This window comes from Falco biarmicus, chromosome 2 (assembly GCF_023638135.1).
Source record: "Falco biarmicus isolate bFalBia1 chromosome 2, bFalBia1.pri, whole genome shotgun sequence".
Lineage (NCBI taxonomy): Eukaryota > Metazoa > Chordata > Aves > Falconiformes > Falconidae > Falco > Falco biarmicus.
Window position 1 is genome coordinate 68,828,772 of NC_079289.1, and position 12,499 is coordinate 68,841,270.

Below are 12,499 nucleotides of genomic sequence, written 5' to 3' on the forward strand. Positions count from 1 at the left end.
ACGGCAAGGAGTGACCTGGCAGCGCTGCCTTGGCCAGGGGAGATGAGGTCCTCTAAGGGCACTCCAGGGGGGGGTCTGTGTGACAGCCTGGGTCCCATTTTAAGGATAATCACATGATTGCAGGTGTGCAAATTCATAACAAGGACCATTAGCAGACCAATGCTTAGCACGTGGAAACTACCTGACGTCCTGCCAAGTGCTGCCTTTAAGCGATAGCTGGGAAGCAAGACCAAAGGTACTCTAAATTCCTTCCACTCCTTCGTGAATATATGTATGGCCAGTATGTTACTGGGCTGGCCCTGCAGATTCCTCAGAGTATCTCCCCTGTGTTAGGGGCATCTGGGCCAACATGCCCTGAGACAAAGAAGGCAATAATGACGCCTACAGGACAGCCGTGCATCATGGTTACTAAATTGCCATGCTAGCACCTATAAAAATGGTGGTTCGAAGTAACTTGCTATTGGGCAATGGCACGCATGAATACTTCCATCATCAGGATGCAGTGTTCTCCTAGCAAATCCCTCTGGATTAACTGCTGCTCCAGTGGAAAGGTGATTGATTTTGTGATTGGGAAAAATTATTTTGGTTGGAAAAATCTACCCAAAAGAAGTTTTACATTAACATAAACCCAGACCTTTTTCCCCCAGAAAAACTTGTATAAAAAGAATTCCACCGTATGAGTGGCCAGTACAAGTGAATAGACAGACACAGCTATGGATGCAGTGCTAAGCCTTTTGAAACTCAGTATTTACACCCTCTTATTTTCAGGACTGGCTTAAGTACCAGTTTAATAATGGCAGCCGGTTTCAGCTGTAAGCTAATGAAAAAAGCTAGGCTTTAAAGCAAGCCCATAAGAGAGGATGCAATTCAGCTGGCTGGGTAGCAACAGAATCAGGTAAAGCATGAAGCAAAAGTGAAAAAGAAAACAGCACTCCCACAGACACAAAAGAAATTATCAGTACCAAGGGTCACGTTAGATGATGAGATATACATGCATTAAGCAGATGAGGCAAAGTCCTACAAAAGTGGAAAACGGAAGGACAATTGTGCATAGAATGGGATAGGAATAAGAAGTCAGTGACAGAGACAGGGAATGTATGGACCCAATTCGTGAATCCTTCCGATCCTTCTGGCATATGAAAAACTGGACCTCTGAGTCTCACAAAACAGCATCCCAGGACATAGCTGTCACAGGCAGGATTTCAAGTAAGGCATGGATAAATGGAGTAATGTCCCAGCCACGGTGTCATCAGGTACAAATAAGGAGCATTGGGGGTGTTAATGGAATTTGCGAATTGCTGTCCTCAGGTCAGCACCACAAACCCAGTCCAGCTAGTTAATGATTAGAAATTACTGCTTCCAGATGCCTGTCCTATCTCATCTGTAGCCTGGGACAAACGTATTGGTGGTCTCAGGGCAGTTCCAATTGGATGGGCACATGCAAAAGGCCAGCATCAGCCGGGTCCTGCGCCAACACAATGACTTGCCCATTCTCCCTGTGAACATTCTGGGACACCGCACATCGACCCGTTTCCCTCTCCTGCCCCATGACATTTCTGCAGGTGAGGAAAAACTCCAGTTTCTGATTACGGAAGTAACAGAATTCAAAGATACAGAAACCAAAGAGATCAGGTAGTAAAATCCCTAGAGCAAATACGTTACCATTACACATTACTCTGGTACAGTAAGACTACCATAGTTTCTGAATCTCAAGTTCAGAGAATTACAAAAACACAGTAGCACTCCTTGACTTCCATCTATTAGCAAGCTGTAATAACCAGATACAAAGCAATATAATGGAGTGATGTGCAAACAACCATTTATCATTTTTATCAGCTAGTCATTTACCAAGTAACTTACCACAGTTATAGCATCATTCAGCAAAGACTCTCCAAACACCAGGATGTAAAGCTGCTCATTGACATGAATATTTTCAAAAACAGCTAACACCGCCACAGGATCCACAGCTGAAATGAGGCTGCCAAAAAGCAAATTCTGCAGCAATGTGATATCAGTCAAACCAAATGCACTGATCTGGCAAATTCCATAAAGTGAAATTCCAATGCCAATGGCATTCCAGAGCGTGCCCACCACAGCATACCAGAATATGGTACCAAAGTTCTCAAAGAAAAGACGAGTTGGCATAAAATATCCAGCGTCGAGTACAATGGGTGGTAAAAGATACAGGAAAAAAACATCACTGTTCATTACAGGCGGAGACTTCTCCTCTGCTCCAAAAATAATCCCACCAAGAAGCAATCCAACCAGAATAAGGAGACAGCTTTCAGGTACTATTGAGGGCAACTTGTGATACAGATGAAAGCCTTCAAAGGAAATTCAAACACAAGAAAGTGAAGTGGTTATTTGTACAGAATCCAAAATATTATTCTGGATTCTATTATCTTAGATTCTATAGGAAACAAACAGTGGTTGCAGGGCAATTCCATTTTCATTGCAAAGACTGAACTGGACAACCACAACAGGTCAAGGCGAATGTGTCAGCTAGGATGGTTAATTCAGTTAATTTGGTGGAGAGACAATTCAATAGCCAGGCGTTCCAGTTAATAGCTAGGCTGGCTGGGGAACTGTGTGCAAGGGTTCTGTTTGTGAAAGCGCGGGGGGTTTGCCATGTGGAATACTCCAGAAACAAAATCCAAACGGTTTTCTAGGGCAAATTACATCTCACTAGAGAAAAAAAAAAAAAAAAAAAAAGTCATACTAACCACTCCTTCCTCCATGTACAGCTTCACAAAGGAGTTTAAGGAGTACATTAATTTTATTTTTACAAGTCTTCTAGAGTCTCAATGCTAGGGAGGGGATCCAGCATATGACCTGCACCCAGTCACCCATGGTCACTTCCCCAGCCACCCTGAAGAAGCACTTACAGACACAATTACTCTTTTAATTTTAGCAGAGCCTCCAAATTAATTTCACCAGAAGCAACATGTTTTCCATAAAGTGACAATAAGTTGTAGCTTGTATTATTATGCTTGTTCTTCTGTATCATGTGAATTGTGGTAGTGTCAGGAGTCTCTCATAAAAATCTGTGCAAAGTACTGAAAAAATGGATAAAACCAGTTCTGAATGAGGATTTAATGGTTGAATGTTCCTCAGCCTACAAAAACTCTTGAAGCCATGCAGTTTTGATTTAAAGATTTCCATTAATTATAGAAGTTGGCTGTTGTAAGGATAATTTTGGTAATGAATGGGAAAAGTTTTGAAGGAGCTCACTCTGGCCAATCTAATGGAATGATCAACCTTAAGCACCAAGGTCACATTCCAGGTCTTAGTGATGCCAATCTTTTCCAGGCTCCTCCTTATCTATATTTGGCCCACATAATTACATAGAAAACTATCCACACCCACAAGATCCCACAATTCCTGCCTAACTAAAAAGCATTTAAATTATTTTAAATGAGAGCTGCACGGAAACACTGGGTGTGGTAATAACGGGCGTCTATTTCAGTAAAACCATTTCAGTAAAATTCACACCTGTAGTTGAAACAGTTAAACTAATGCAAGCTTGGTATAGTTCAAACTAATGCAAGCTTGGTATAGCTCACATCCAGTTTCCCAATGTCAGGCTTCTGTATCTTCTAAGACCTATCTTGTTAATTCTCCCTTCATCACAGATTTTTTTCCAGGTAAAAGAAAGCCTGAACTTATAATGACAAAAACCAAATGGTTAAGAAGGACCAAGGGGAAAGCTGTTTTAATCCACAGATTTTTTGCTTACACATTCTATAACGGTGAAAACTATTTTTCAAAGCAAGCAGCTCAAGCTGCATTTTCTTCCCTTCTGGATAAACACAGACTGGTTTTTAATATTTGGAAACACAGCCTATGTGATTCCTTTGAAGGACTGCCAAATCCACCATCATTCCTCGAAACTGTAATCACCAATATCCTATTTTAGTAGAACAGGTATTGACCCTGGAAACACAAGAATTTGTGGTTGAAGACTTGACTCTTCACCTTTCAGCCACTTCCACATTAACATTTTATGGTTTGCCTTAGTTTCTGCAGTAGCACAGTGACTGAAGTTTCCCCGGAGTAAGTATATTTTGCTAAAAGATTTTTAAGCCCTTCAAAAGTATCTCAAATTATTTTCACAATAAAAATTGAAAAGGAGGGAATTTTTGTAAATGCAGCTTTTAATGAAAGCAAAAAACATCCCAACCAGTTGTAACGCAACAGCAATGAAGTGCCCATTGTGAATATAAAAATAAAAATCTGCTTCTTTCCTTCTTTACAAGTCATTCTTTGGGAAGTTCACACCCTCCCAGAGCTTTTGGGACTGCGCCTCGTCTATCCTTAAAGGTAGTGGAAAGGCTCCCACTATGTTCAGTGTCCTTTTTATCCAAGTAAAGAGCATCGAAACTCCTGAAAGACTGCCTGCCTCCATGCAAAGCATTCAGAGGTGATCAGGGACAGGCTGGGGTTCCCCATTTAAAGGCAGAGAGCTAGGATTTAGAACCCAGTGCACATCAAGTCAGGCACAGGTGCCCTGCAGAATGAGGGGCATCTTCTCTGCTCTGATGGATCCACAGCCACATGGTCAGGAGCGTCCTGGGAGCAGATCCCCTGCAGTACATGGATACTCAGATTTTTATGTTGAACCCAGGACTACAGCCATTTTCTCCTCCTCTGACCGTGTTCTTGGGATCCTGAGTATGCAGTGACCCAACTTCAACAGTGTGGAAGATGCTTACCCTCAGGCCTTTGGGCAATAGGACAAGTGAAGTGCAAGCTCACTGTTCTTCAAGCTAAAAGCTTCCTATTTCTTGGATAAAATCCAGCACGGTCTGATGCTGGAAAGGACACTGAGACGTGTACTTCTGATTATACGTGAGTTTTCCAAGGGCCCTCCGAGCAGCTTAAAACCTTTTTTCAGGAACAAAGTGTTGGAAGGGTATCAGCTCAGTTCCCAGAAGAAACGCTTCTAATCATACATTTGTGATTAAACGCAGAAGTAAGTGTAATCTGTATCAGTTAGACAACATTGTGCAGGTTTAACAGCATAAGAATTAAGCAAAACTGAGAGGTAAGTAGGCTAGTCTCACTACCTAGAGACTGCAGCATACTTCGGGTGCACTGGGTCCCACCTTATTTACTCACAGAGTCCACCAGCATGTAACATACCTCCTATGTGGTATCACCACACAAGATAGTAAGTAAGTAGAGGTAGCCAGAAAATAACAATTCCGTTCAAGGCAATTTCTTAGATTTCAAAATGTGCCCTTGTTCTGTGCTGAAATAAAAAGCACCATGTTTCTAATGTCTTTGTGAAAATGTACCTTGTCAAAATGTTTGAGTTCTGCTTTACAACTTCAGGTTTTCCTTTCTCATGCTGTCTTTCTTGCTCCCTCTAAACCTAGCCTACAATGACATGATCACAGCCAGGATCGGAAGAACCTTTCAGGTAAATCCCCCTATAAAAATTAGCGAATGCTGGAACATTTCAGCTCCAGTGAAACTGCTCTCCAGTGAAGACACATTTGTTCAAAAAGACTCGTCAGGTGATAAGCAAGTGCTGCAACAGAATTGCCTTTGGGATCCTTCACACATTGTGAGAGCTGTTGTTAAATGCGGCCCTACCTTCTGAGCAACCTGCCGCTGAAAAGACCTTAGGGCTCCGTTCGTAAAGGTTTGCTACCCGGCAATGCCAAGCGTAAGCATTCAGCACCTAGCCCCAGAAAGGAATTTGCGATGCCAGATTAAGCACCGAAGTTTCCTGGGCAGCATGTGAGTCTTGAGGTGGATTTCATGCAGCCTGGCATGACAGGGGTGAGATGCCAGTGCTGCCTAGCAGGAAACACTGGGGAGAGGAATGCACGGAACAGCCTCCTCGCTCTGCTCTCTGGGCTACAGGCAGTGAGACGGTCTGGAAAAAAACCCTCCGTCCCTTTGAACTGAGACACACGGACCACTCTTAGTAACAGAGTAGGACGTGGCAGAGCTGACATTTCTGTATCTCGGTGGTTAGAGAGCTGCCCATCTGGACTACCTTCAATATAAAAGAAGGCACAATCAGTGCTGTGGGAATGTGACCTGGGAGCGACAGCAGCCTATCCTGGGATGGTTTACCTGATGCACTCACTGGATAAGGAAGCACAGACAGAACTCCAGGAGTAAGAACTGGATGTTCCTAATTCCAGTCCCGGAGTCAGGGTGCCTGCAGATAGGTGTGGTGAAGCTGAGCACTGCCACACCTACGGCCTCTCCTGGACCTGGCCTTCATTGCTTGGCGCATGCACGCTCGTAACAGCAGAGGTAATGCCCTAGATTAGCCACACTGGCTTTCATTTGGTATAACTGAAGGGATTTAAAAATCATATGCATTTTTCCTCATCTGTGCTATATGCGTATTTACTGTAAAGCACTCAGATCAGAAAATTAGTTAAGTAATTTTTTTTCTTTACTTTTTAGATGCCTATGCACTAGCAAAATGTCATGGTAGCTGGAATGCACAGTCCTATATAAATTATATATTAATGTGCATGTATGTGCACTTACATTTCAAACAGCTTCCCTGTAATCTTTAATAAAACAAAAACTTTTTCACTAGTCAGCTTATTCAAGAGTTCTTGCTGCATCTAAACCCAGAAGCCAGAGCACTTTTACAGCACTCAACTGGCTAAGTTCTTTATGAAACTCTGTATTTTCTGGCTATTACAATTCATGATATGCTTGAGCATATCACATTTGGACTCTCTCCCAATTCTGCAACTGCCTAAACACATACTCAAGACTAAGCATGCATCTTTAATGCATCAAGATGCAAGCATCCTTAATGCATCAAGATACATGCATCCTTAATGGATGCAACATACAATATTTCTGCAGAAAGTAATGCAGCCATAGCAAGTTGCTGGGGTAGATGATCAGGCCCTCAGCCACAACGCTAGCTGTGGCAGCAGGTAAGTGCAAATTGCTGGTTTTGCAGATTCCTAATTAACCTGGCCACTAACCGGAATGTGACAGTCTATTTAAATGCCACCAGCAGAAGTCGAAGTTTTATCAAAATGAGTATGACCACAGATTTTTATGGAAATCTGTGCTGCAAATTCAGAGTTCTGAATCAAATAACTGGAGTGCGAGTAAACAAACCTTTGTTACCACGGATTTAATCCTTACATTAAGACTATCTTCTAGGTAAGAAGACACAAAGTTCATAATTTATAGAGACATACTGATTTTAAACAGCTCTTTAGTACACCACTTCCTGACGTTCCTTAGATTGTTACACTGTGCCCACTTCTCTGTTTGGGAAGTAGAAAGCTCATTAAAAGCATTACATACGAGCTGCCCAAAACTCAGTGAAACTATGCAGTACAAGTGTGTTCCACATGAGGGAAGAGGTGGCCTTCCTTACTCATTCAGCGCTGTCTTTTTTTGCCTTTCTCGGGACGCTAAGTGAATGGTGGGAAAGCAGGAGGAGGCTTACTCTACGCTCATAAATATTTGCTTTCCATCGATCCGTTGTTCTCCTCTGAAACTGTCATTATGCCCGGTGCTACTTTAAGAGAAAGAAGGCAGCGCTCAATGACCGCAGGGCGAGCGGGGGAAAGTCAGCCGCGCACCGGGTGCGCTCCGGGGTTTACAGTCCTCGTAGCCCGGGGTTTGCGCGCCGCTGCCGGGGGCTGGAGGTAACCACCGCTTCTCTCCTCCGCACGTTTCCTCACCGAGAACAACCCGTGTCCTGCCAGCCCTGTCACGGCCGGGCATCCCGCCCCGCGAAGGAGCATCAGCCCCGGCCGCCCCCGCCCCCGCGCCCCCGCCGCCGGGCACGGAGCGCCCCAGCCCGGCTGCCCGCGGCGGGCCCGGGGGGGCGGCCCGGGAGGGCAGGGGAGGGGGGGTCGCCCGAGGGCCCCGCTCACCGATCTTGGCGAGGGAGGCCAGCAGGATCCAGAGGGTGATCTCGAAGGGGATTTGCACGTGGGGGTAGTCCAGGGTGAAGACGTGGAGCCGCGTCTCCTCGAAAGCGGTGCCGCTGGGGCTCGGCGGGGTGCCGGTGCCCATCGCCGCGGCGCCGGGCAGCTGGCTCTCCGAGGTGGCCCGCGCCTCCGCCGCCCCGGCCGCCAGCACCGCCAGCACCGCCAGCACCGGCAGCAGAGGCGCGGCGGGGCGCGGGGGGCCGCCGCCGCTGCCCATGGCGTCCCCGCTGTCGGCCGGGCGCGCCGCTGCCCTACGGCCCCGCGCCGGCCGCCGCCGCCACCATCCCGCCGCCGCCGGCACCTGCCGCCGCCGCGGCCCCGCCGGCTCCGGCTCCGCCTCCTCCCCGGTGACGGGGCGAGTCCCGGCGCGGCGCCGCCGGCCGGCCGCGGCGTCCCGCTCCCTCCCGGGCCGCCCCCGGGGCCGCCCCCGCGGGGCAAAGCCGCGACCCGGCCCCGCCGCAGTCGCCGCCGCCCCCGCCGCCACCGGGCCCGGGCGGCCGCTGTCAGGCGCCGCGGGAGCGCCCGGGCGGGGGCCTGGTCGCAGCCGCCGCCAGGTGCTCGGGCTGGGAGCGGGCCAGCCCGCCGCCGGCCGGCCGGGTACCGGCCAGGGGGCTCGGGCACCGGGGGCAGCGCCTGCCCCCCGGTACTCGCCGAGGCGGCCGGGCCGGCGCGGAGACGGGCGCAGGCGGCAGGGCGCCTCTGGCTGCGGGGTGCGCCGGAGGAGGCTTGTGTGCAGCGCAGTAACGCACCTACATGCTGTATGTGTCGATGGAAACTAATCTGCAGTGCTAACACACTCCGTGTGGACGTGTACACGCCTATCTATACATAGACGTGCGCCTCTATATGCATATATCTATAAGTAATTCACATACCGAGAGAGAGTCTGTGTATGTATGTACATGCATATGTCCGGACGTGTGTATCTATATACATATGGATGAGTGTGTGTCTCTATATATTTTAATAAAGTAATTTTCACATGTGTATGTATATGTATATGTGCAGATATATATGTTGCCATTACCAATTACAGGAAAGGTGCTTCTGCCAAATATGTGAAACCAACATTCTGTTCCCACTAATTAGGAGTTAAATGCTGTCAGTTTATAGAGTTACAAGAACACATTCTGTTTACATATATGTATGTATGTTCGTATATTTGTATATACATGCCATATAATGCATACCGTATAATATATGCTATATAAGTATACTATATCATGTATTCAATAAATAGGATATGAATACAGATCATCTGTGTGTTGCCCTCCATCAAAAACATGATAGGCACAATCCTGTTCCTGTTAACTGAGAAATGTACATTCTGGCAATTCAGAGAGTTAAATGAACACACTGTATAAACATACACGAGCATTCATACATACCATTTGATATATGTGTATATAAATACATAACTAATAATATATTTATGTGTGTGTGAGTGTGTGTTGCCAGTATTGAACGTGTCAGTCACAAAACCCTGTTCCTGAAGGCAATGGGATACGATTCCATCAGACACTGCTGAGCACCAGCTTTCTGTATTTCCTGAAAGAATGGAATCTCACCCATGATTTACTCATGACTTCACCCCTTATGAGAAAGACAGTATTCCAAAGCTCAAACTCGTAAAATCTTCGTAGCACACCGTTCTGCGTGCCTCTAAGAGCAAAGCGTATCTGTCTTTACTTCAAATGAAGCAAGAGGTAAGAGCTCTCCTTTTGTCCCCAATGGCAAAAGGTAACCGGTGGCTACTGTTTCTCTAGGCTAGGGAGTTAAAGCTCAGGCTCAATTAGCTGAATATCTGTAGCTGTCAGTTATCCCCAGAACCTGAAGACAGGGCACTAAGCCTGTTTTTTATGACAGATTTAAAAACACGACACTAATAAAAGGTTTTTCTTTTATTTTATCTACAAGTCAGCCAGGAAAACACCTTTGAATATAGAACCAGCGTATACACCATCTAACCCTCTAGCTGCATGTGGTATCTTCACAGGTCCTTTTACTTGTTATAGTAGATTCTCTGAAGTAAAAGAAACAGATAAATATTGCCAGTTCTGAGGACATTTCTTTTAAATGGGGAAAAAATACAAAAAGAAAATGCCCTTTCATTCCTGAATCTCCTGGTCCCTGTTGGAAGACCATCCATAAAAACAGAAGCCTAACCCTCAGGTGAAGGAGATAATATTATCTCCCATGTGCAAATCATACTGTAAACCATAAATTTAATTCTGTCTACAATCGTAAGATCTGTACTTGCACATCTCATTTTACAACCTTTCCTGCAGATGAAGAAAGCCTTCCTGAAAATACAGTTATGTAAGTCTCAATACCTGCTCTCCTAAGAGCAGTGTTACAGATCCTTTCTAGTTATCTGCCTGCAGGATATTGCACTGGACTGAGAATAATGTCAGTGAAAAAGCATTGGGAAGAGCAAGCTGGCCAAGGCTATTGGAAGTATTGTTATTTACACAGTGTCCCATCTACCCTTTTCTCTAATATCACCTCATAATCCCCCTCTGTGCTAGGGTTCATGTCCCTATTCTATAGTCAGAGCAGAAATACACTGTAGACCAGGGAGGTGGACCACCGTCCGATAGCCCTGAAGGTACAGAAGCTGCCAGACCAGCATTTGAAAATCATGAACAACTGGCTGAGGATCTTCAGTTTGCCACAAGAGGTGAAGACTTTGGGTGAGAAAGTGCTGAAGCGTACAAATGTGGAGGAAAGTCCCTTCTCACGGGAAAAGTTCTTCATTACTGCCCTTTTCATTACAGGCAGCAGAGGGATGAAAAAGCCTGACTTCTGCTTACTGGCAGAGACAGAGTGATGTTTTGGCACCTAGGTCATGGCAGACACAGGAATGTAGACCCCTTCCTCGGGGCACCATCCACATATTTGCCATTATTTGTCCTTTTACTTTCCTCCTCTCCAAAAATAAAAGGGCACATGCAACAGAAATCCGTCTAGCTATGACACTGCTCTGGTTCTGGGTACTAGACTAACTTTCTTTTGTTATAATGTTATGAAGATGAGAAGTTGGTAAATGGGAAGAAAAAAAAAAAAAAAGAAAAAGGAAAGGCATCATTAATCCTGAGGTTGGTGACTTACATGCCAGTAATAAAAAGGGTAATAATACATTGACACAGAATCAAAAAAAACTTGGCGAGCAAAGAAAACTGGAGTTGAGATTAATTGCCGGAGTTGATACTGTCTATTGTTACACCAAAATAATCCATTTTATGGATGGATTATATAGATGAGAATATCCAACATTTGGATAGGAACTGCCTTCACAGGACTGGATGACAGTTGGGCAGTGGACCGTATTTGACTCTGGAGCTTGCTGAAATAGATGCAGTGAAGGCCAGTACAGCCTAAGGTGCTGAAGGTCTTGTGGACTTTCTCCCAGTATTTGCGGCATTGCTTTTAATTGCCACCAGCACTGTGCAGCTGGTCCCACAGATGCTGAAGTGTTTCACCACTGGTGGAATGTTTTTAAATCCAGGCAGAGATTTGCCTGAGACAGCAGCATGGGGTATGATATTCTCTCTCCTTCACCCAGGTGTCATGAGACAGCAGCAACAGGTTCACTCCCCTCCATCACCCTTCGCACCGTGCCCAGCCCTGCTGGTACCCGCACAAGAAGCCATGACTTGGGACATCGCCACACAGAGAAAAATATTCCTGAGCCTCAAAGCCGCCCAGGAAGGGGAGGGAGAGGGGTCCCCTCAGCCAGGGAAAGCAACAGAGGAGACGTGAAGGTGTGTCCCTGGCGCCACAGTGTCTCGTCATGGCTTTGCCCCTGACAGCTCAATGCATCTGCTCCCACTTCAGAACAATTTTCTGGCGGGTCACTCCGCACCATTTCAGTGATAGCACAAACAGAAAGCACGTACGCCGCACTTGCCTGATTGCAACTAATCCATAGAGGACTTCCCACCTTGCCCGCACCAATGCCTCACTGCCCACGCTATGCCGTGCCATCTGCACCCCGGTGTACTTTCATCTCTTTAATTCTGCTCGCAGGCATTGTCTGTTTTACCAGATACAGTGCTAACAGCACTTCACGTGACAAAGTGCATGCTATTTTATACATCAAGATGGTAACTCACATAATTCAGTTTGTTTATCTTTTAATCCATTTATTGATTACTACTGGAAATTACTACCAGAGCAAGGAACTGCTCAGGCTACCCACAGAGTGCTGTTTAGGAAAGAGAGGTATTGGCAGTTACACCATGCAGGTTTGCAATAGCTCAGGTGGTTTGTACAGGGTGTTATGACAGTTTGGTTTTATTTCTGCTATAGTGGGCATTGGGACTTTTTGTTGTAGGCGTGGCTTTAACTTACCGGGTTGTATGTCATCTGTTATTACTCCAGCTTTATCTATATAGTAGGCACAGACCTATCTTTATCTGCTTTCACAATTGAAATAAAATATGCTGATTTGAACAAATGAGTTCAAATTTTCATCATTCAATTTTAGAGATTCAAAAAAACACATGAGGTCATATTTTCATACTTAATTTTCTGACCTCTTTTATATCAAGACTTTCATA

The 12,499-nt window shown here is 45.7% G+C and overlaps 1 protein-coding gene across 1 annotated transcript in view; it reads right to left on the bottom strand.

Moving 5' to 3' along the window:
* SLC9A2 (solute carrier family 9 member A2) overlaps positions 1-8,314 on the bottom strand; it is a 37,369-nt gene extending 29,055 nt beyond the window's left edge. The window contains exons 1-2 of the mRNA XM_056328761.1: positions 7,881-8,314; positions 1,861-2,324 (exon numbers count right to left, since the gene is read on the bottom strand). Of these exons, the coding sequence (XP_056184736.1) occupies positions 1,861-2,324; positions 7,881-8,154 (738 nt within the window). The 5' untranslated portion in view covers positions 8,155-8,314. The remainder of the gene's footprint in view (positions 1-1,860; positions 2,325-7,880) is intronic.
* Positions 8,315-12,499: the final 4,185 nt, after the last annotated feature.